At 39.3% G+C, this 25,000-nt stretch overlaps 1 protein-coding gene across 17 annotated transcripts in view; it reads right to left on the minus strand.

Moving 5' to 3' along the window:
• The window catches only part of LOC121319540 (ELKS/Rab6-interacting/CAST family member 1-like), a 346,328-nt gene that overhangs the window by 136,010 nt on the left and 185,318 nt on the right, over nt 1-25,000 (minus strand). For all 17 annotated transcript variants that reach the window (XM_041257064.1, XM_041257065.1, XM_041257063.1 and 14 more), the window contains one exon: nt 18,346-18,506. In XM_041257064.1, the coding sequence (XP_041112998.1) occupies nt 18,346-18,506 (161 nt within the window). The remainder of the gene's footprint in view (nt 1-18,345; nt 18,507-25,000) is intronic.

Consider the following 25,000-nt stretch of genomic DNA (forward strand, 5'->3'; position numbering starts at 1 on the left):
GATTATGGTAAAGATGAATTTGATTGTTCAATGATAATTTATTTGACGTATATTTATCGAACGCTCATTGCAGGTGCCACAAGGTTGTGCTTTGAGTCATCTTCCTAAAGTTGAATGAAGTTGTCATTGAATACACGTCAGGTCGTCATATCATTAAGACTCATCCCTTCACAGCAACACCATTTGTCCCTAGAAGGGTTCTGCTATATTAGCAGTTTGGATAATGAGTGTTCTACTATACGAAGAGTTGTAATGTTACTAAATACTATAATATTTCACTCCTCCTTTGCTTTCTGTCTTTCTTTGAAAGCTCGGCTAGCTGAACCTTTTAGTTCATTATGTCCTTATTGTCACATCTGGCAGGAATGAATGGTGAGAACATTCTGGTGCCTGATCCGTATTAATGTCAGCCATGGCTGAGCCTCCACAGGGACTGACACTAATGGGTGGAACTAAGCCCTTAAGCTCAGACACAAGCGCTAATGTTGGAAAATTAATACGCCAGCCACGCCACGTAATGAGAACTGATTGCCCCAATCTCAAGATCAAAGTGACAAAAGAAGAAAAAAAAAATTCCCATTGGGAATTTAACAAAGGTGGCAATAATGATGAGAAAAAACCTAACCTTTGTAGCTTTGCATGTAAACGATAACCATCTCTTATACACCTACTGCAATAGTGGCGTTTTCCACCCTGGTCCTTAAGTACCTCCGACAAGCCAGGTTTTTATGTGCACAGAACAAAATTGCATGTCAAATATTACATTTCTGTTGAAGCAAAACCATGTACTGCACTATAGCGATTATCTACACAATACAGGCTACAATAATGATGGCCATCAGTTCATGTAACTCCTGTTGTGTGTAGATAGGGCTACTACCACATTTAAAATATTTGGAGGAATATAAGTTAACTGTAGGTCTTCTTTTCTATCAGTGACCATGCAGTGGATGAAAGCCATACATAAATAAACATATTCCTTGTGGACCATTGATTGATTGAATGAATGAATGAATGAATAAGTACATCTATGCCTGTACTTTTTTTGTACATGTACCTTAAAAAGAGAAGCCTTAACTACTTTAAACTTGGCCCATTTACTGTAAACAACGCCCCGAATGGGGGCAGATAAACACACATCAGTAACCACTACACCCTGGCACAAAGACAACCACGTCAGATGATGTGATTGTACAGTGTATCTGCACATGATATATGTAATTATATTCAGTATAAGGTTTTCCTGAGGTCCCTTTCAAGAGATCATAACTTTCTCAGTAATATGTTTTTATCTTTCTCAACTAAAAAGGCATTACAAAGGTATGTCTTTTAGAAATGTTTTTCTGTCATGTTATTTACAAGGATCTGCTGATTCTTGTTTGCTTGTTCGTCAAGCAGATTGGGATTCTTCGGTCCCATACTTGGTGGGCTAAAAAGGATAGCCAATTAAGACAAGAAGAGAGTTCAAAACCTTAGTTACTTGCTGTCTTTTACAAATGATAAGGCAGGGGCCATAAGTTTTTAGAAAGTGAAAAGGGGATTGCACAAATATGACAGGGGAAACAAAAATGATGTATTTTTAAATAAAAATACATTTTGTGTTAAAAAAAGAAACTAAGAAAGGCTCTAATGACTCCTAACATATATTGGATGTGACTAAGCAGCATTACCACTAATCTGCCCAGGAATTTTCAAATGTCTGCCGTCTCGTAGAGCCGACTGCGGGAGGCAGACCTCCGGGGGGAAGGGTTAACGCTGGGAAGCCATGGAAAATACGCCACTCAAGAGTCAAGTGATAATCAATGAGAATAATACTGAAAAATAAATCACACACCTGAAAGAACAGGAGACACAGTTGGCCGATTCACTAGTTTTTCACCCTGGTTTCAAATGAGGTGTCTACTATCAAAAAAACATGCAACAAACTGGCACAATCTTTGCTTGGGAGAGGCTTAGAACTGAATGGCAGGCAGGGGGTGTTACAGGTAGAGATCGAGTCCTTTGCTTGCAGAGCTGTGAGAGAAAGCTCTTCTCAGTAGTGCAGAGGTTAAAAATGAAGTGGGTAAACACCTTTTTGTTGTTCATGGTCAGCATGAAGAGTGAGCAGAGATGCCCTTAGATTGCACGCACGGTGGTAGTGCAGAATTTTGGGTTAAAGGTTCATTAGAAAAGATTTTGCCCATCATTAAATGCATATGAGTCACTCTATATAATCAATTGAAATGTGCCTTGGCTTTAACACTTGGTATAGTCAGGATTTGCTTATAGCAGAAGAGTAGGAGCGAGTGAACGCTTTATTCTTTAAATGAGACGTGGGTAAACTCCATTTTCCACATATGAGAAGTGGGTAAAACCGTTTACTCTTGACTACACTACTGGCTCTTATGGCACCAGACTGTGAATATGCAGTTTGTCCCTCACCTTTTAAAAATTCAACAAAATGGAAAAAAAAAAAATAAAATCTAGAAATAATTGAGCAGCATGTGCATTTGACCCTTCGATACATGAACCCTAAACTGACTAGACACAATTTATAGAGAAATGAGATGACATACAATGTCTGAGTTGAGTTGTCCTGGGGAATAACTCATTCTATAAAAAGAGAAGAGGGAACCTTGTGGGGGTAACGAAGAAATATATCTTGTTACAGAGAATCATCTTCTAACAGCTCTGCGGTTAATAAAGGGCTCCGCACATCAATCCTTTCACTTAGGATGAGGTTTTCCATGCCCCTGATGCGAGGTAGTCGCAGTGTCCTTGGCTCTTTGCTGGCCTGCTTTGAAGTGCTGACCTTCCTGTGCCGCCCCCACCAGGATCCAGAGATCTAAAGCGGCCTTCTCAAGCGTGACCCGCTTACACTGTGTCTCTGATCGTGGGGTCCTGGGAGAGTGTGTTTGTGTGTAGCGCTGTGTAATGGGTTGTCCAGAACACATGGTGGGGAGTTCCCAGTGCAGAAGGAACTGTTACTGTGAATAATAGCACCGTAGTGGAGCAGGAGGAAGGCTGCACAATCTGAAAATAAAGGAGACCCCCTTGAGAAACATTGATCTACAGTTCCAATTTTCACAGCCATAAGTGATTCAGAAGCACAGATTCAGAGCCTCTACGTTTGCGTTGCCCCTCTCAGCACTGGTGTAGGTACAAGATTTACCAGCACGTCTGGTGTTCGAACAATGGAGGATGCGTCTCTCCCACAATATAGTAAATGATCAAAAGTTCTAGGTTTAAGACAAATGGAGCCTTCATCTTATAGGCTATATACATTATGATTGCTACACACAAAGCAGTGGCATATGCAGTGCTGCATAAAAAGCAGCCTCACGTTTACAAAAACAAAATTGTGTGTTATGGTCTGGTCGGTCTGGTTTTCAGTAAATCCCAGGTGGTCTTATAAATATCCACTTCCACACACCTCTTAAACAAACAAGCTCTGTGCTGACTAACATCCTAGCTGCTATTTATCCTATTCTTATTCCAAAGGAGGAAGCCATCACTGCTAAAATGTAAACACAATAATGGGAGGTATAACGTTGGGTTAGATGCTACTTTCCTTGGTATGCTGGATCCCCCACACTATCAGTAGCAACAACGGAAATAAGTAACCACCTACATTCACCTTTCAGCTAGTCTCTTTTTAACTACTTAAAACATGAAAATGAACAAATAGTTAATTTTATTACAAAATCTCAGAATAGCTGGAATACCCACTTATTCTCCTATTTGAATTACAGTATTATATTCCACAAATTCCACATTGTTTTCATTCAGTAGTCCATTTAGCTTGCTATCTGTGACAGCGCTTCTACAGCAAACCATACCCACTAAGATGCTTGAGGAAAATACAGTAAACAGCACTATAAATGCTACACATAAGGAAACAATAAGAGTCGTGTACCATATTTCATGTCCATAAAAGCTTACTGGGCTACCAACCCAGGCCAAAACACTTGCTGTTTTAATTTGAAAAGGCCCATGTGCATAAAGGATGCTGTCTCTCAAAGGTCGCACTGTCTGCCACAGCAAGTGCGAGAGGGGCTGGACGTCATTGAGATATGATGGAGGCCCAGGTGTCACACTCTTGGGTGGTCTTACCTCTGAGCTGGCAGCGGTTCAAGCACAGTGAGGTAGCGCTGCTTCAGAAACTTACATCAATCAGGTGTACGGTTTCACAGATTTACTGCCTCACTGCTTCACAACTGGGTTCTCTTTCAGGACTTGACACCTCCATTGGTTGTCATGAGGTTTCTCTCTGGGAACTGGATACTAATGATGCTGCAGTTGAGCTCTGCGATGAAGCATCACCTTCGCTGGGGTTTTACACCTGGGATATGGGTAGCCTGCCCTGTTGACTTCTGTAACAGCCCTTTCTATGTGGCTGCCTTGTGCGTTTCAGTTGCAAAGTTCTTTCTTTCTAAAGTTCAGCTCACTTCTTCAAACACAGTTCAGCTGAAAGAACTCTGGAACTTTATACACAAAAGAATCTCAAAAAGGAACTGTTTCTTTGAAGCCTATGTAGCACCAGGCCACTTTATAAGCAGGCTGTTGCAATTTTAACCATTTATTGTTCAGATATTGCTGCTTGACCTATTAAAAAAATACCTAAGATTCACTTTGTATATTAATTACTGTTTCAGTCATCACATCTGGGGGACACTTTACAACTCTTAAAGCTTACACCAACCCCTCAAAACCTTGTCTTTTGTCTAAGTTCAGCTGGTACACCAGAGTGTAACCAAATAACTTGTCCCCCTGAAACACTCTGCCCCCAGCGGATGCAAGAAACAGAACATTTGTTCAATGTGGAATTTCTTAGTAATTTATTTCTAACATCCACCGGGGAGTGTTGAATGGGGGGGCATGTTAATGGTTACACTCTGGTGTACCAGCTGAACTATTGCATTTAGCAGGAAGACACGGTTGAGAGATAATTTTTAGGTCAAATTAAAAAAAAAGCTCACCACGATATGATGAGTGAAACAGAACAGCATTTACAAAGTGAATCTAAAGAAGAATACATGTTAAAAAAAATGGAATACTTCATACTCATCTCAAGTTGCACTTTAAAACACCTGTTCATTAGAATGAAACTATAAAACATAGCATATAAAACATAGCCCCAACAGATGGGAACAGCGCTAAAAGATCTGAATAATCAACAATCTACCTATTTATGTAGTAAAGGGATATTGTGGAAAATAGGCATAAATCACTCAGAGAGGACACCGAAAGCTCAAGCCGAATGTTCCATTTTCTCTGTGTGTGGCTATTGAGACATCACTTCATCCTGCAGACTGTGGTCGTCTGCTTCCAACACTGCTGTTTGTTACCAATTATTTATATCTTCATACATCTCATCCTTGGGTTTACAGGTCACCAGCTTGTAAACTAATCCCTCCAATGTTTCTTTTGGCTGTTTTTTTTTTTTTAATGCACTGTCACTTATTTTATTTGTACTTATTTAATAATTACATTTATTGGTTGGTAAAAAGGAGAAAAACAACAACAACATTTTTTTTTAGGTCTGCTAGAGTAGTACTTCCAGAAGTTTAAAAAAAAAAAAAAAAAGATAATAAAAATAAAGTAGAATGTGGGGTATGATCTCACTTCCATTCCACACAACTTCATTCCCAATAAAACTCGGGCCATCTACCACTACTGACCACAACATCTGCAGCCTTCTTTATGGATTATTGCTGGGCCAAAAGGGTTTGGTCAAAGCCACAGCTCATTTCTCTTCTCTCTTGACGGCACTTTGGGTTGGGAGGCTCAGCAGCTTGTTAATAGGGGCACGGTGCCTATTTCACCCCCCTGATAGTCTCGCTTAACTGCAGCCCTGGGAAGCCCCTGTGGCCATTTCACACCGCATTCTCACACTCTGACCTGAAAATAAGTCATCTTCTGGTGGCCCACCACTGGGAAAGGACATGGGTTTGTAAGTTGGGAATCAGCCTACAAGTGAAGGCCAAACTTCAGTCCCGGACTGATATTGCCCATAGCATTTGTCGCTTTGTAATTTGGATTATGTCCACTGGGGGCCAAAGTTCAGATCACCACACATTTTTTTTGTTTTTGTTTTACTTGAGCAGGACTCAAGCCCAGGCTTCCAGTTGTGAAAGGCTTGTGATTTAGTCATTGAGATCAGACTATCGGCAAAGATTTTTGGACAATGGGTCTATCCGTGCATGTTTTTAACATGTATGTTTGTCATCTCCAAATCACATTGAAGAAACTGGCTTCATTCTAAAAAATAAAAAAAAAACTAGACAGCAATGCTACCATATGTATGGTATAAACAAGATGTCAAGAAGTTAACCCTACATCTCTGCATTCCTTACCTGAAGGGCATATTCTAAACCTCAGAAATTCCTCTATGAAGGAACCCTAGTACAGTGTTCTTGAGAACAAGGGCTGCTAACTACAAACATGCCAGGGTGGAAAGGGTTAAGCACAACCAGCATTGCAGTGTGTTTCGCAAATGTCTTGGCCAGATTGATGAAGTTCAGCCACATGCATTCGTTCAATCAGTTTGTCTTTCCCCTTTACAAAAAAAATAATTAAAAAAAAACAAAAATCATGAAAAAGCCCTCCCAAGGGTGTGGTAAAAAAAAACAAAATTTACAAGCTTTTCCTTGCGACAGTGGAATAATATTTAAAGGTGCACTGTGTGTAGGACTTCCTTTAAAGAAAATTGAAATATGGCTGCCACTAGCCATTAAACTAAGCCTCCTGTACTCCCGAGGAATGTTCCGTATAAATTCTGCCTGATCAATTCCATGCCGTCTCCATCTTTGAGACATACAGAAGTACTGCTGCTCATGTATACAATTAATTGCAAAATGCTAAACCCCATAAATATTTTATGAACAGCCGAGCAAATTCTGAAACATGTTACGCTCCTTCAAAACACAGGACTGACGACTGTCTCAGAAGTCAGGGATGTGTTTTCCATGTAGTGGACAGGTTTCTCTCCCCCTCAGTGAACCTTCCCTTCACTGGTACTGCTTCAGTACAACTCCCTAAACCTGACCAGTGCAATTACTGCCCCACAGTATTTCTATTAGTTTACGCAAGCCTGAAACATCGTCATCCAATGACATTTGACATTTCATACATAGCAGCAACTAATGTCAAACTCTACAGAACTGTTCATACTTCCTTCTGATTATTCTTATACCAATGTGTCTGATATGAGTAGCTGAGCAGTAACTTAAGTTGTTATTCCTTTCTTCCCTTCTTTTTGTGATGTTTGCAATCTTTCAAAGAGACCTTGTTCTGATGTTGCAATACAGATTCCTCCCCCCCCCAACACCAGAACTTTTTTACCCCGCTAAAAATGCCAGTAACTGCATGTGATGTGGTGACCAGCAAGAGTTAGAAACTCGAAACCTGTTCGACTCATGTATGCAGTGTTCTAACTTTGCTCTATCCTGTTCGTTAAAGAATTAAAACGCACTACAGAAAGCACAAACTCCAAATTGAAGCTGAACATTTATTCAAAACCAACCTGACACGAATCACTTCAAAGCGCACCAAAGAATCCCAAACTGAGTTTTTATTCTAAATCATCCCGACATAAACAGTTGGATATGAAAAGTTAGCATACTTCACTGTGGAGGTGATGTCCCGTGCGTACAGATCGGAATGTTGACAGTGTGTTTATATGATCTTTTTTTAAAAAAAAATTATTTGGGGTCCAGTGGCCAGGTTCGTTACAGCTGAAGGTTCGTTATAATGAAGGGTGTTATAGCAAGGGTGTACCGTAAATTGAATGTCAGTATGGAATTTTATTATTTATGATCTTTTGAAAACTAGTTGTCATCAGTGCTAGTCAATAAGGTCTGACAATATCTAAGTTCCACTAAAAAAAAACAAACAAAAAAAAAAAAAGATGGCTCCAAAACCAAGTAAGTACTGCTCTCTAGTGGTCAGGAAGAAGAGTACAACCCTTTAGTCATGCGACATCGATGTCGCTATGATTTTACGACATGTGCATTTGGGAATGATACTGTGCTAAAGAACCCTGCTGAAATAACATCCACATTGATTTGCTAATGTGGATATACAATTATACTGGTACTCCCTCCATCCCACAAGCAAAATAACCTTCCTCATCCAAGCAACATCTACAGGACAAATACAAACACATTATCTAGTAAACCTTCCATTGAAATGCAGCGCTATTTAATATGTTTGTCTCAAATTCTTGTTTAAGAAAATAAACATGTTTCAACTTGGATTTAGTTTTAATAAGGCTAATCCCAGATCTCAGACAACTTGAGCATCCATGGGATGAGCTTGATTACACAATGGTAAGGATTATATATATATATATATATATATATATTTATATTATGAACAGACAAACACATTAAACTATATGGACTTTTTTGTTATGGTTTAGTATTGAACAAGGTTTGGAACCCTTTAACAGACATTTCTTCATTTACATACATGCAGAAAGTATTCCAAAAACTCTTGAATTCATAAAACATATATGGTTTTAAAAACTTTGTACGCATGTCGTCACTCTCGGGATTAAATTGCAGCCCCAACAGCTCCTAAATTCAAGAAAACCATTCTGGAACCAAGAATTTAATTTAATAAATTGAAAGAGGTATAAACTGAGGGTTTGGACCCACTCAGGTTTTTATTTTGCTTGGCCAGCGTTTACCAGCTTTGTTTTATTGCTGTAACTCAACCTGGGGATCTCTTCTTTCATCTGATCAACCACCTGCTTGAGAAACATCACTATTCCTTTGTTTCGGACTGTTCAAACCAGACCTAATAATTATTTATTTCCAAGCTTTCCTTGAATGTGGATTTTCTTCGTCCAACAAGCATTCGCCAAAACAAACCATAGGTTGCAGGTGTGGAGGACAAGTCAGGGAATCAAACATGCACACACAAATACAATAGGAATGTGCAGTTTTAAAGTTAATAAGCGCAGCTGATAACATCTCCTTGTGAGAACTGGCTGAACATGAGCACTACTGAGCACAGCCAACAATCACTACAAAGTCTTTCACCATTAGAGAGGAGGCCAAAGATTTTAATATAATTTATTCTGCAAATGACAATGGCTTAATAAACAACATGTTTTTTTGGTTTTTTTGTACTGCCATCCTCATGTGTGGTTATGAGTACATACATACACATTTAAAGGCTTTATTCAGCAAATGTCTTTAAATATCAAGATCAGCACATCTCCATAGATTATTATATATCAGAACAACCTATTTAAACAATGCGTGTGTATATTTTTCATTATGTGACGGTGCTTTTGTGAATAACGCACCCCTGGTTAGTTTTGGGATATTTATGCATTTAGAGCCATCTGTCCCACTGGTAAATCAGCATATAGTCCAGCTGATGTCCATTAACACCACTGCGTGAACCGGGGAACAAAGAGGCAAACGCTGGCACATAGCTTCCTATTAAAGGAAAATGGTCATGAGATTAATGTTTTACTAAGAATTTATGCACTTTATTTGCTTATCTGTCGAGCACCGATTTGCCATTACAATTAAATCACTACAATTAAATTATGGTTTACACTAACTCAAAAATTTCAACACTTAGCAGTTCATTTAAACGGCTTAGGCCTCCTCCTTTTGCAAAGTGAACCCTTATATAAAAGCTTTGAAGGCAGGCCAGAGCTCTGTGTCTGCAAACTTAGTTTTTACCTCTTCTCTAGCAATGGTTTAACAAATGTGCGCTTTGGCCACAGCCAGCAAATCTGGTCGGCATTTAAGTGGTTTCTGACACAGTTAGGCGATCATAATACACATCAACCAGCTGCAATATTTCAAATGATCCACCATCTGTATTCATTTACATTGGTATAGTATATACTAGGGGTAGAACGACTACTTGACAGTCGAATAGGTTGACTAGTCGCCACTAAATAAGTCATGTATTTGATGATTCCTCGTACTCTATTTGTAAACGTAGTATTTTGTAATACTTTGCTGTTTGTGCACTATATTCTAAAACTGCTTGGGATCAAAAAAAAAACAACTATTTATTAATGTTCTAAAAGGATTTACATGCGGACTGATTGGAACCGAAACCATACGCTTCACAATTACCTCACAATCATATGACATGTGATTAGTCGACTGTCACTTTTCTATTCGAGTAGCATGTATGTATGCAGACAAATACGTACATATACAGTACAAACACACAATGGTTGACATGATATTTTTCAGTAATTCTTCACATTTTTGTGCTGGTAGCACTGAAGTCTTGTTGTCTCACCCTGCCACATTTCATTGCCCATGAAAAGACAGGGACTAGTTTCTCCACAACAGCAGTTCTGAATGGGGCGCACAGCTGCTTCGACTCACAGGCAGAGGGGGGGTGCCGTGCCGAGCAGGGGTTTGCTGGAGGCAACCCAAAGGAAATTCCACAAAAAACGCAAAATCTGTCATCGATAAGAGATATGAATGTCTGCCTGACCCCGGAACGAACAGTCCATGAGAAATAATGAGGCTACTGTTTGGATGAAGATCGATCATTGAACAGCAATTAATTTTCACTTCTGTTTTGTCTTTCTGTGGACCTGACCCAAAACACATTTACAAGGTACCACCCCAGAATTACTTGAATGTCATTACTCAAGTAATAGATTACAGTAAGTGCCAGTAACACAAGCGTCTAAAGTTATTATGTCTACCTGCTCAAAAGGAGGGCCATTCTTTTATGAGCATTCTCTCTGCATTAGGTTTTTTTAAAGGGAGCACAATGCCTCATAAACGAGTTGAAGTATAGTAATGCCGTTTTAAGTGTGAGCAGGGTCTAGCATTCTGGACACCTCTTGACTTTGGGGGCAAGATCAGAGCATGCTCTTATAGGTACACAATTCAGGGTCGATATCACAAATCTGCACAAACAGTGTTACCATTTTGAATGGTGTTTCGTGGTGACTGACTCAGAGTATATGGTCTTTAACAAACTGCTGTTAAATACTTGTTTGTCTGCAGTTTGGCTGGCAGTCACAAATAGCTCTGTAAACAGCTGCCAGTACACGGCATCCCCAGCTTCTCCACCAGGCTACATGTTTATTGGAGGCAGTAAACCGGGGGAGGCGAGCGGGGACACTTCCTGCCCTGTGCACTGTGTTTTCAGCTAGCCCGGCTCTCTGGCATTCCTGAATACACTGTAGCTAAAGCTATTGACACTTTCAACAGGGGTCGTTCATTTAGGAAGTACTATCAGCATAAATAACTTTTCATAGTACAAAGAGAAGGCATTACCCTATATGTCTGTAAATTTGACCTCTTATAAGCTATTTGTTACTTGACCTTAAAATTCTATGTCTGTAAATTTGACTTCGCACAAACTATTTGTTATTTGACCTTAAAATTTAAGATCAAGCATTGATTATTAGGGATAATTTGCAAGATTCATTAATTCAGTAATGGCCTTTTTTGTGCTGTTTTAAATCAGACATACATACAGTACACATCTGATTAATTTGGACACCTGTACTAGATTGACTTACTAGATGTATGCAAATATACATATATTGTTTGTTTCTGATATGTAATCAAATATAGCAGTTTGTGGTCTTAGCTTTGTAGCAATCCTTATGATAGGATTGCCCCTTCATACTGAATTATTGCATTTCCATTGACAAGCAATTACTGTCTTAAGAATTCTACTTGGACACAATGGTGCTAAGCATCACTGCTATACAAAGCAAAATATCTGCTATGGCATCCTTTCAGTAAAAGTAAAATAAGGCATACTTCAAACAAAAGTATCCATGTGTACATGCTGTGTAAATTAGCAGCCAATCATTACTGTAGTACATTAAACAATGAACAAGTTAAATTTGTGATTGACTCTGCATATCTGTATAAGCTCCTTTTTACCTCATGTTACCTGGTGTATTTTAAATGTACACTACATTAAACGCAGCACATATTGCGATCAGATACCATAATGTTTTAATTTGTATCAGAGCTCAGCATGCCCTCAATCCTCGCTGCCTGACGCAAGGTGCAGCACGAGGGAGCTTCATGTATTTACAGCAAGCTAAGTCTTGCACTCTTCCCTCCATCTGCAGAGAGGCCAACAAATTAGTTCATCAAGACTTACCTGCAAACACATGCTCAGGGACTTTCACGTCTCCCGAAATAACAATTTCAAAGAGCTTTACACAAACCAGCGGGAAAATCGGCTCTATTGAGCTGGACAGCTGCGCTGCTGCTTTTTACAGACAATGCTAATGAGAGATAATTACAGCGTTACTTATTTATGCAACTCTGTTTATACAAGATACATTTAAAAACGTCATAAAAAGCACATTAATACAGAAACCGGACAGACTATACCACAGATTCGACATGCATCGTAGTACTACAGCCTTCTCTCGTAGACATAACTGGTTTTAAACTGCACTGTACGAACACATCACCTTTTTTGTTTTTGATCTGTAACAAAACACAACACTTATTTTGACTATGGCTGTAATATGGCAAGTTCATTCATACTGTAACTATAAAATACTGAACAGTGATATATAGTAATATAAAAAGAATAAAAAAGAAACAATTGTACAGCAAATACTTCGACTAGGTGTCTGTTGCAATGCCTTAAAGTCAGTAAGGTGTCTGTGTGAAGTGTCAAGCGCATTACACTACAACATATTATTTCTGCTTTTACTTCATTTGTCATTAAAATAATGCTTTTTAACATGTGAGGCACAGCATTCATGTTTTAATATCACACTCTAAAGTACCCACTAAATGTGAGACCGTCATGATTAAAACAAAGTCTGAATTCAATACATTATTTGTTTTAAACTTGGGAACTGAGTTACTGTTAGAAATACTAAAATAAGCTTAAGTTCAATGATAAAAAGTTTCAACAAGAAGCTTTTTAATGTCTTCAACTGACCTTATTAAGTTTCTTTTAGTATTTCCAAACTTGGCATTATTGGGTCTTTAATGGTTTTGGATGATGCTTTGCAGTGAAACAAACTATCAACTACATTCCCTTGAGGAAAAAAAATAATCTAAAAAAGTTCCCACAAAACCCTGCTGTGAAGCTTAATGGCCCTCTCGATTTGTGCTTTTAAATTGTAAGCAATATAAATTGATGGCAAACACACTTTACAACACTTATAGAACCTTGGAATGGACTTCTTGTTCCTTTACAACGTACAAGAACTCCTATTAAAACTCTCCTTGCCTGTTTTGTCATCAATCACGACTGACCACCGGATGTGCTGCCAGTCCCTACCACACCCTTGTTAAACCTGACTCTAACCGGATACTATATCAGTCTTAGACTCCATTCACACTTGCAATTTAAGGTGGCCCAGGGCAGCCTTTTTTCATATGTGAACGCTCCAAAAAAGAAAAGGCAGTCCAGGGCCGGCCTAGATTTAGGCTGGCCCTGGACTGCCTTTTCTTTTTTGCCTGCCTTTATATATGAATGAAAAGCAGACTCAGGGCCGTCTTTTCATATCACATGACCAATTTGATTATGTTGCTGAGTAGCAGGGATCATAGGAATCCGTTTGCTGAGGAATAACAAAAAAGCAGATTTTCTATGATGTCAGAGATTTTTTTGTTTTACATAAGGCTTTTTTAGTTTGTTTGATAATAACCAAATCAACACACATACCATATATAAACATTAACACAGGCAGCTTTGCTTTAAATTTATCCAGAGCTGTTCAAAAATGCTGAAAACAATAACAATCACCCCTAAAGATCGGATCAATGAGTTTGGCAAGAACGAATTTCACGCTAATGGTAATGTGCTGTTTTGCACTTCATGTAGAAGGCTGTAGATTACTCATAGGCAAACCATTGTAGAACACATGGGAAGCGCTAAATATAAATTGAATGTAATTTTTTAATACAACAGGGAACTATTTGTAATATTTGAAGTAAAAAGAAAACGTAAGTTTGTTTGTTTTATTGATTAATGGCACTGGGTAAACTTGTTTAGAATTTGAAAGTGTAAATAATTGTATTTTCACTATAATATTTCAATACCTGTTATTGTGATTATTTTTTTTAATTAATAATTAAAATTAGGTCGGCCATGGTGTCCTCGGCTCACCGCGCACCAGCGACCCCTGTAGTCTGGCCGGGCGCCTGCGGGCTTGCCTGTTAGCTCCCCAGGAGCTGTGTTGTCCTCCTACCCTGTAGCTCCTGGGTGGCGGAATGGTGAATTTGCAGTGTGTAAACAAGTGGGCTGCTGAAGGCACACGCTTCAGGGGACAGCATGTGTTCATCTTCGCTGCTCCCAAGTCAGCGGTGAGCTGAGCCTAAATAATAATTGGGAATTTCAAATTGAGAGAAAATAACAAAATGGCATGTTAACGTGTCTCTCTTGCTACAAAAAGTTGGAAATTGTTTGAGCTCCTAGAAAAGCAATTCAGTGTTTTTCGTTCTGGTGAGTTGCTTCACCATTCCATTAAATCATTTTGTGCATGTCTTGAATATTGCTCCTGTACAGGTATTCATAATTAATCTATAGTTGCTGCTGCATTTTTTAACTTGTGCAGGGGTGCTGTGTTAATTTAGTTTGACAGTTTATTATCGTTAGTTTGTCTGTTCCTTTATTATTATGGTTTATTAACATGCACTTGCCTATTGCTTTTCTCTTACTTTTTCTATTCATTTCATATGTTGATGCACGTATGTCATGACAAGATATAAATATTTATTTATTGATTCAAATTGTGTCTGGTGGTCAACTCTGTCTTAAAGAACACTTCGGCTAAGAGAATACTTTGCTTAGCCAGAGACTACTGTATTGTCAAAATAAAGTTTAACAGCACTGATTATAAACAGTAGCGAAAAGTTACTGTTTCTTTCATCACAACTCCATGCACTTTCCTTAGACCTTTTTAAAGCCCGCTGAAAAGGCATCCCTTTCTCTGCCTGGTTCCCCAGTGTTTAGAAAGGCAATCTAATGGCTAAGTGAGGCAAAGTGCCCACCCCTTGCATATTTACGTATGTTTTCATTTGTTATTATTATTATTATATTGTATTTGTATGCAGGCGGACAAAGCCGTCCATCTTATTATTTCCTTTATGAGACCCGTGAAAATGCCAGTCTTATAATGTGTAGTCGGTGGGGATGGGGTTAAAACCCCTTCCCTAGAACCCTCGTGGGAATGTGGCAGAATATGAAAAGACACACTCCAGGATTATTAGGAGAAGAGTGTCAGAGACGAGACGCGAGTCTAAATGAACAGAAAAACAATTGCTATATGAAGAAATATACTTGTTTGAAAGTTTTTATTTGTTTTACTTTGGCCAGAGTGCCCTTTGCATTGCTTTGTATGTTCTTTTTGTTTAAACTGTTTCTTTTGTTTAATTATTAAATAAGAGCACAGCAGCGCCGTTTTGCCCGTATAAAACTAGTTATTGTTTCATTTCCTGGTCCGTGACGTCACCACACCTGTGCACTGCAACCACTCTGCCACACTAAGCCATTCATCATTTCCTATGTGTGGTTTAACCCTGCAGAGCAGTGTGCCACTTTGGTTTCATTCCTGGTGAGAATGCTGCACTGGCAGTGAGTTAGGGTTAAGGTTAGGGTTAGTTCATCTCCAGCTGCTGCTGTGCAACTGCTGCTGTGCACACACTTGGCAACAAAGTGGTTTCTTCTTCAGAAGTACCATTATGATATATCATGTGCCCAGTAAACTGTGTACAATTCAGTCCTGTCTGCAAGGCTGCTAATGTAATGCAAAATTATGATTTTTAAGTATCTGAATGATGCCTTTTTCTATATCATATAAAACTGTATATACAAACAACACTTTCCAAGCTTATAAGCACTTCATTACAGAGAAACCTGGCATCCAATTGACATTAAGCAGTTTAAATTAGGTACGCATACTTAGGACACATTATATTGTATGTGTAACCAACAGAACTCCATGAGGTACAAGGTAACAAGCATCGCAGCCTGAGGGAGGAGTCAGATACCTAGCAGCACTACCTCCGTCAACATAATTAGCATTCAAACAAAACAAAAACTTCAAACAATATACTGTACGGATATAACTGGACATTCCAATTACCATGCCACCATTTATATTAAACAGTGAAAACATAAGGGGAAAGTACCAGTTTCCTAAGCTTGGTGAATATGTTTTTGTTTTGCTTTTAAGAGCATCCCATCTACAGATCTCTTCCCATTTGTCAACACAGTCAACTCTTAAATGCAGAATCTTGAGACCGGATTTGAGATTTTCTGAGAGTTTTGATAAGCCGCTCAGTGCCAAGTATAACAGCAGATGAAGCTGCGTTATTGATTTCACGTTGGCTCCGTTTCACTCGTCACCGACCGCCTAACAGCAAGCTGGTCTCTGTTTTCAGGGCTCATTTCAGATTTATGGCCGGTTTTAAAAGCTTTTATTTTTAAATGTGCGGTTCTCTAAACTCGCACAGATACACAGTCTCCCTCTTGCCAGCTCCAGACCTCACCGTTTTATTATAGGGCTTGGAAGGGATTCTGTGCTAAGCAGCCATTTGCTGCCTCCATACTTGGGGAGCACTTGGCTTGTACGGCAGCGCACATGTTGCTTTAATTCAAACAAATTATATCAAGATAAGGGTCTCAAGTGTGCTCTTCTAGTTTCACCTTCCAAAACAATGTGCTTGAACTAATGGTGTGTGTGGCCTGCCGTAAATACCAATTGCTCCTAAAAAGGGCAAGATTCAAAACACTAGATCACAATTTCAAAGGTATGTAAATTGAGCGGAAGGACACTGAAGTGCCCCGTTTAACATTACCTAAAAAAAGATTACAGGAACTCACAGTGCTTAAGGTTACGAAAGTTTTACAAATATTAGTTTTGTTTGCATAAATATTATAGTTCCCAAAATGTTAACTCTTGAACTTATATTATAGTGTATAAATGACTACTAGCCACTGAAGTTGTCTAACAGCTGACTGACCACCTACTGCTGTATAGCGTGTGGAGCTGCTGTGCTGGTTGACTGGTCCCAAGAAGATGATAAATCAACAATTCCTAGAACTTTGAAGACTTCCTCTGTAAAGCTAGGCAAAGAAGGGTTGAAAAGAAGGGTGAGCGCTTGGGCAAGCAGCCCCCATTGCCAGCCATACAAGGCCACACATGTCATTGTCACGTCACTGCCGGATTACTGATACACGCTGGCTGGCTGCCTCAGATGGCGTCAACCCTTCTAATGCGTGGAGCCCTGGGTGCCAGCTTGAGAGTTCTCAGAATGAGCTGGCAATCCACAGCATTCTGGATTCCAGACTGATGGTGTTCAAGAAGCACTGTAAATCTTTTCTAGTGCACAATGTCAATGAGGGAGTGGCAGCGAAGGTCATGCATGCACTGTAATGGATCTGGCAAGCAGTATGAATGCATTATGAAAGGGATTTACTGTTGTTGTGTTAAAAAAATAAAATAGAGAAGCGAAAGTCAAAACACAAGGCCCTCTCACGCACAGGCTACAGCACAAGAGAGAGGGTGAATTATATGTAACAGGTTGTGTAATATAATACTTTAAACACATTGAGGTTATCTGAAGGAAACAATTAAACATGCTAATGTACTGTACAGACTAATCCCCAAGTTACACACATCCAGCATTCCAAAGAAAATCCTTTCTTTTTTTTTATAACATGGGTACAGAAGAGGGTATACCATGTATTACATATATAGCACAAAAGAAGGGCGTGTTGTGTGAAATACTGTGACAAAGCTTTAGAATTCAGTGTATGGAGCTGGATTGATTGGCCAATGGCATTTTTATAGTTTTTATTGTAAAGCACCCTGGGATGCTCTGTACTATATAAAAGCTAATTGCATTGTGTATGCATATGTCAAGTACCGCAATGAGATAATGAAAAACATGTTTAATCATTCACACAAAAACCCTCTAATCCAATTATTTGGCCAAGGTAGAAAAAAAAAAAAAACTTTATAATTCATTTTACAGTTTTCTGGGAAAATATCAGAGTACCATTGGGGGTCAGACAGGAACACAGCTCATCTGCTTCTACTGAATGGAATCAATTGTCTCAGTTATCATCGTTAACCTGTAACAGCACTACCATATTTGAAACCAAAAAAAAATAATCTAAAACTGATTTAAATATAGTGTTTGTAAAACCAGGGAATACCTTATACAGACTTTTATGCAACTGTAACTACTAAAAATGATTACACACATCACAAAAAGGTAAGGGAACAGAAAAAAATGAGACAGCGTGATTTGAAACTACTTGCTCTTTAAGAATTAAAATAATTACAGAAATACATACATGAACGAATAAATAAATAAACGAATGCATGAATGTGGGGGAAAAAAAATGAACAGTGTCTCTTACTTCATCTCCAGCACCTCCTCCAGGTGTTTCCTGCGCTCTGCACGGAGGGTGGTCAGGTGAGCCTCCTTCTCTGCCAGGGACTGCTGCGTGGACGATAGCTTGGCTTTCATGGACTCCAGCTCCTGCTTCACCTTCTCCATGGCGGCCATCAGCTCCTCCATCTGCACAGAAACACAACACAGTCAGCCGAGGTCAGCCTGCGAAGCCAGCAGGGCTGCCATCTTGAACCTGCATGCCTGTTTCCAAAGACAGGACCACTGGTGCAGCTACATGCTGTAGGTGTAGGTAAGGGGGAGAAGATCAAATAGCATCAAGGGTACAGCTCTGAGCTTTGAGTATGCATACTCATGTCAGCAAAGGGCTATCTCCTGGGTTTGATAAAGGGGGGCCCCTTTGAGCATGCATGTCTGGTTCAAAGCGGTCCCCATGCTGGGGATTCAGGAAGTGAAGGGGACTGTACTGTACAGAGTTGCCCTTTGATGCACGCATTTTGCAAAGAGGACTGTCCTCCCATGCTCTGTTCCAATGCGTGCTACAGAATTACACAGCCTGACTTTGATTTGCAAATACAATGTCACCTCTTTAGTAAGAATTCCCATAGTTAAGAACAGCGCGAACAGACAAGTCCCAGCAGAGTTTAGTCATTCGTTACAGGGATGGAAATAAGACTTAAAATGCATAGCTGTTTGATCCATTCCTGGTTTCACTTTGAATTTAAGACAACACATCTGAGCCTATACATATACACTGTGGCTAATCAAGCTCACTGTAAAACCTGGAATGGGTGAAACTGCTTTGCAATAGGAGTTTTATTTCCATCGCTAAATTGGCACAACAGCTAATCTTAAAAGAGGTGCCAACCATGGCTTTAAAATTCATTTTCTTGTCTCTTATTAGCACTAGTAATATTATCACTGGTCCCCTAGCCACTTTCTTCTGTTGAAGACATTTTCCCCTAGCCTTCTGTTCTCTTTGTTGAAGACATTTTAGCTATATATATATATATATAGATATATATATTATATATATATATATAATTATATATATAATATATATATATATATATATATATTACGTCGCAGCAGACATTTCAAAGAATACACTGTAATGTGCATGAAGACCTATTGTCGTTTCTTGGTCTCTAATAATTTAAACTCACTTCACTGGCTGACCCACAGCAACAGTTAGTTTATCTATAGTGTAGTGTTTATTTAGTGTTCAATATTTGTATATTAACAGTAAAAACTGATCAACTAATGAATAATCTAAACTTCACATCAGGAAAGCAGAGTGCTCAGCTTGCTGTTTCTAATAGCCCCATTCCAGGTGGGCTGGTGGAACTAATGGAAGGTGTTAGAGTGCAGCAAGCCGGGTTTGCTTATTAGCCTGTTACAAAACAAAAACTGTACTACATTAATATGGAGCCTAGAGAGGACCCTGCAATAGCCAAGCTTCTGTACTAAACCCATTAAAACAGTTTCACCAATTCAGCATCTTAATCTGACTAACTCTATAGTCTCAAATTTGAATGAGCTCACAAGACATCAATGTAAAAAGCACTGTGCTAGTCACAGTAGCACTTCAAGGTGAAGACACACATGCCTGTCTCTGCTGCACTGATGGAATCTCAGTTACCTGCAGCCCGCTACACTGCAATGAATTCCATGCACAGCCTTGCCTGCTTGTTAACAATTCTTCCATTTGTTTCGGTCTCCCTGGGCTTTAGAAATTAAGAGCACTGAATCTGTTCTATTGAACAAAATGGTCTGCCTTACCTCTCCAGGCCTCGAGGATACAAACCCTTCTGGAGCTATCTTCTCTCTGTTTAATCACAGCGTGCCAAGATGTGAGCTATTAATTAGGTCTGTTCACTATTATTAGATCCTGGAGCCTCGGACAGTTAGACATACATTTTTATTTTGTTTTTAAATCCAAAACAACCTAATTGGGCGTAGAGAATTTAAAAAGGTCGATAAAAAGCCCTCTGTGATGCTGCAGTGCTCCAACACACTGACCTCTTTGTTTAAGTTATTATTATTTTTTAACCCCACCTAATGCAGAATATTATTTTACACAGAGACACGCCACTCTACCAGCCAGCAAAAACAAAAAAACATTAAAGCATTCAGCCACACTTAAAGTATCTCTTTCCAGGCCTCAATTACAATCACTAGACCACTCTGCTTGTTAACCAGTTGCTTAGCACTAGCCCACACTGCCTCCCTCCCAGTCCCTCACCTCTATACACTAGGTCACTCTACAAAATATTCCTCTTTAATCTCTCTAGTTCTCAACAAAAGGTCATACTGCTTACCTCCCAGTCCCACAGCTCTAGCCATAAGACCACAATACTTGTTATACTTTTCAACACTGCATCAAACACTTCCGTAGCCATCAGCTATAACCACCAGGCCACACTGCTTCCTAGTTCTTTAGCCCTGATAACTGGGTCAAACTGCATCCCAGAACTCGGCTCTAACCACCACAACACTGCCTCCCAGTCCCTCATCTCTAACCACTAGGCCACACTGCCTCCTAGTCTCTCATCTCTCCAACCACTTGGCCGTTGTGTAACACCATGTGATGAGTCAAGGGGATTTCAGTCTGTGATTCAGCCTCCTGACAGGAGATGGCATCAAACCAACTTGGGGCTTCCCTTACCAAGATCTCGTGACGATGGCAAAAGTCATCTTTTTGAGAGGCAGCACCTTGGTGAGGGGCGGAAGTACGAGTATGTAAATTCCAGCCACTGGAGTCAAGTGAAGGATAAGGACACTTGTCAGTTGGGGATTGGTGTTCCACTGACTACAGAGGCGGGACATTACATACTAAAGGGAACGTACTACTGTGTTCGGGGTTGGTCCGAAAGTAAAATAGGCGGAGTAACGGGTGGAGGGAGAGACTAGTTTGGTGCAGCGGGATTTTTGAAAACACTAACATTTCTTTTGTCTTTTTTTTGTTTATGTATGGTTCGCCACAAAGTCGATTAAAGACGAGTTCTCACGATCTGTTTTGGATTTCACCCCTGCACTCCCTCCCTCACGCCGTTTTGTTTTCTTTTGTTATTTAATTATTTTGTTGTGTATAGATAATAAAAATAAATTATTTTATTTCTGTACACAAATTACTGTCTGGACATTCCATTTAATACACTCTCGCCTCACACACCAATTTAAAAACAAAATGTTGTCTCTCAAGTACTTGCAAAAGTACTTTAATCAACTATAAATACAGCTATATGTTTGCAGTGGATCACTAATACATTCTGTGTGTTGTGGAAAGGTGGTTTCCCTTCCCAGTGAGAGGGTGGATATTGTTGACGCATTATACTAATCTCCGTGTCTAACCTCTTACCCCCCTCAAGCCCCAGCAAATGGAACTCATTTGTGCCCGACAGGGGGGCATGGTGGGCTGGGGAGGAATGGCATCTATCCTTGTAAAAGGCTCTAATCGCTAGCAGGCTGTCGGGTAGTAGGAAGGGGGAGCTGCGGAGAAGGGGAGGACTAGCCAGCTGTGTTCCCTCACAGCCACACAGATTAGGCACTAACTGTTGTCTCTATTGCTAGATCTGCACAGTTGCCGGCTTGTATTATTAGTGGTATTCAGACTGTAAACTAGCTGTTCCATCTTCGTGCTACTGAAATATCATCATCTTCTATTAATAATAGTTAATTTCAGTTAGACCCGACCTGTAATAAAACTTTCTTGAGAGAATCATAGAATACTGTACAAACTGTAAAAGACTATCCCAAATGTTGTGGTCTATATGTGCAACCACTACCGCAAACAATTTGACATAGGAGGTTTAGACACTGTGGCAGTGGGAGCTTTGTATATTTACTGTCACAACAGGGTTATTTTTTTCTTGTACTGTACATTACCCCCAATTGAGTTTAACCATGAGAATCACAGAATGCAGTTATGCACAGAGTGTGGAGCCAATATCTCAAAGTATCACAGGGCTCCAATATGGTAGCCATGCTAAACCACAGGTCAAAGTGATGGCTACCGTTAGATTTTGCTTGTAGAGTTTCCATAACTAAACATAACATAACAAAAAAAACATGAAGTTAGGATCTGAACTAGTTTATGCGATATTAGCAGTGATGCCGACTAGTGCACAAAAAACATATAAGATGCCTAACAATACATACCAAGTTTCATCACCCATTCTCATGATATGTGTAAAAGCGTGACTGACATACTCATGAAGTATGGACGCCACCTCACCTGTATCCCCATCACCAGGGATATACACTCACCGCAGGGACAACAAATTCATCTGTACAGTGGTCCCCATCTCTTACTGTACAATGCTGTCTTTTTGTAAGCACTTTGGGAGGGCATGGGACCAAGTCAGCTGTACTTATTAATTTGTTATGAATTACACTAGCTGTCACACCTCCCACTGACAAATAGTGTGGGTCTGTCAGGATTTCTGTCCATTACTGTTTTCCAAGCATGAGAAAACGACTTATGGCAAAATAAGATGTATAGGAATGTTTGCGAGTCAGGCTTTTTGATGGATTTTGTTGATGGTACTTTGCATACAGGGAAAAGTGCTTCAAAAGAGTTGCCAGAAAAAAAAAAAAAAAAAAAAAAAAAAAAGTTGTTTGAAAGTGGCCTTGCGCTACATTGCTCTTCCTTATATTACCCACTGAAACACTAATTCAGTTCCTCTGCTTCAAAGCTACCTTCCGGTTTCAGAATGTCTCAGCAGCAGAAAGCCAATGCTTTAAAAATAATTAAATATCTCAATTATTGCTCTTATTCATGAAGATGTATGAAGTCCACTCAATTCAACATCTTCAACTAGCGTGCACAGAGCTGGCTGTCTTCCCGGTCACCATTAGCAACAGGAGACCTTTCTCATGGGCTTTCTAAGGCAAGGAGGTTTACAGTTGCTGCTGTTATTTTTTATTATACTAATAATTAAACTAATATTAAAACCAAAATGGAATTGTATAAATGCTGCATTTTTATGCTAAGCATTGGGAAAAGACATTTTCAGTTGTATCAGCACCTTCTCAGAATTAAAATCAGGATTGTAGAATCATTGCATCAGGGTTCTCCAACCCTAAGGCCTGCAGAGCCCTAATCCTGCAGGCTTTATAGGTGTTTTTACGTCATCAATGGAACACATGTTAATCTTGACTAATTAAGCCAATAATTGGTTAAATTAAATAACTGACAGCTTGGCTGAAATGAAAACCAGAAAACCCTGCAGCTCTCCAGGACCAGGGTTGGAGATCAGTGTTTTATATGTACAGCCCTCTTATAGCTCCACAAATTCACACTCAAAATATCATTGGCTTGAGTTTGTTTGTCATTATATCGTCTACAGTTTAGCCTTCTGCTTACTTTATCCCATGGTAGTTATTGCTGTCTGCAGCTTTCTAGCTAACGTGCAAAAAAACAAAAGGCACAGCAGTGATTAAGGGGTCGAATGCTTTTCTACTGTTCTTAAATTTCAGTACTGATATGCAGTAGTTAGCAACCCAGGACCTTAAAAAACAAAAAACAAGAAGCAAGCAAATGTGCAAGAATAAAGACAACAAGGATATTTAAGAAAAGAAGAGATGAAAACTTGATACAGGATGCTCTAAGAATACTTGCCTCCTTACGCTATGAATGCGGACACAGAGAGAAAGAGAAAAAACAAGAAGATAAGACAGCAAGAAGAAAATAGTGACAAACACAAGCAACAATTGCTGAACGTTTTGAAAGCATTATGATGGAGAGGCTTATGATGCTTATAAGATCATTCAGCTACTAGGAACCAGATAAGCACAGATGTGCTGAATTGCCACCACTCATTCATAAAGTCTAACGTTGTAGATGAAAAAAAGTTTTAATTCACTTTGAACTTTCAATGGCAGATGAAAACAAGGCTCTAGAGACAGTCTTTTGTTAAAACTCAAAGAGGACGCATCCCAGTTCTTTTTAACATAAAGTCTCTGTCGAAGCACTCAGCTGCCCTGTCCTACTTGTACAGGTACTATTTTTCATCAGTAAAAGCTGTTTTATAATGGCAATATCCCTCAGGTTAAAGAAGATTACCTTGGGCTTTTCTCTATACTGCCTCTATACTGCCTACTGTGAAGCTTTGGGTTTGACAAGGCTTAAGGCCAGATTGTGTTATATAGTCTAGTCCTCCAAGGAATTCTTATAACCATATCCCAACCCTTTTAAATTTTTTAAACATGCACAATGCAATCTGAAGGAGTTGGGGCCAAAACAAAAAACCTGCAACTGTGTGCTGTCCCGTTCTTGTTCCATCCCTTAGCTTTGCTGCCCCTCATAATCCATAAAGTCGAACAAGAAACTCTAAGATTGTACTGCATTACACTGAAGGATGCACTGACTGATAGATACTTTGTCTGCTTGACTTAGTTTCTTAAAGTTCTACCTTATTTAAATTGTCTTTGTCAGTCACTTTCAAGGCAGTTCTCCCTTTCACAGTGAGTGAGCTCATCTCTGTTTACCTGAACACCCTCCACTATTCAAGCAGAGAAAGAGACTGGTTGCCATTTTCATACCAATTTGAAATACGCTTTTTAGGATTTGTAAATCTCTGTATTCATTTTAATATCAAACTGAGAATTAGCTAGAAGCATTCATTTTGCAAAATACGTAATGATTCCAAATCTTTTTT

This window comes from Polyodon spathula, chromosome 8 (assembly GCF_017654505.1).
Source record: "Polyodon spathula isolate WHYD16114869_AA chromosome 8, ASM1765450v1, whole genome shotgun sequence".
Lineage (NCBI taxonomy): Eukaryota > Metazoa > Chordata > Actinopteri > Acipenseriformes > Polyodontidae > Polyodon > Polyodon spathula.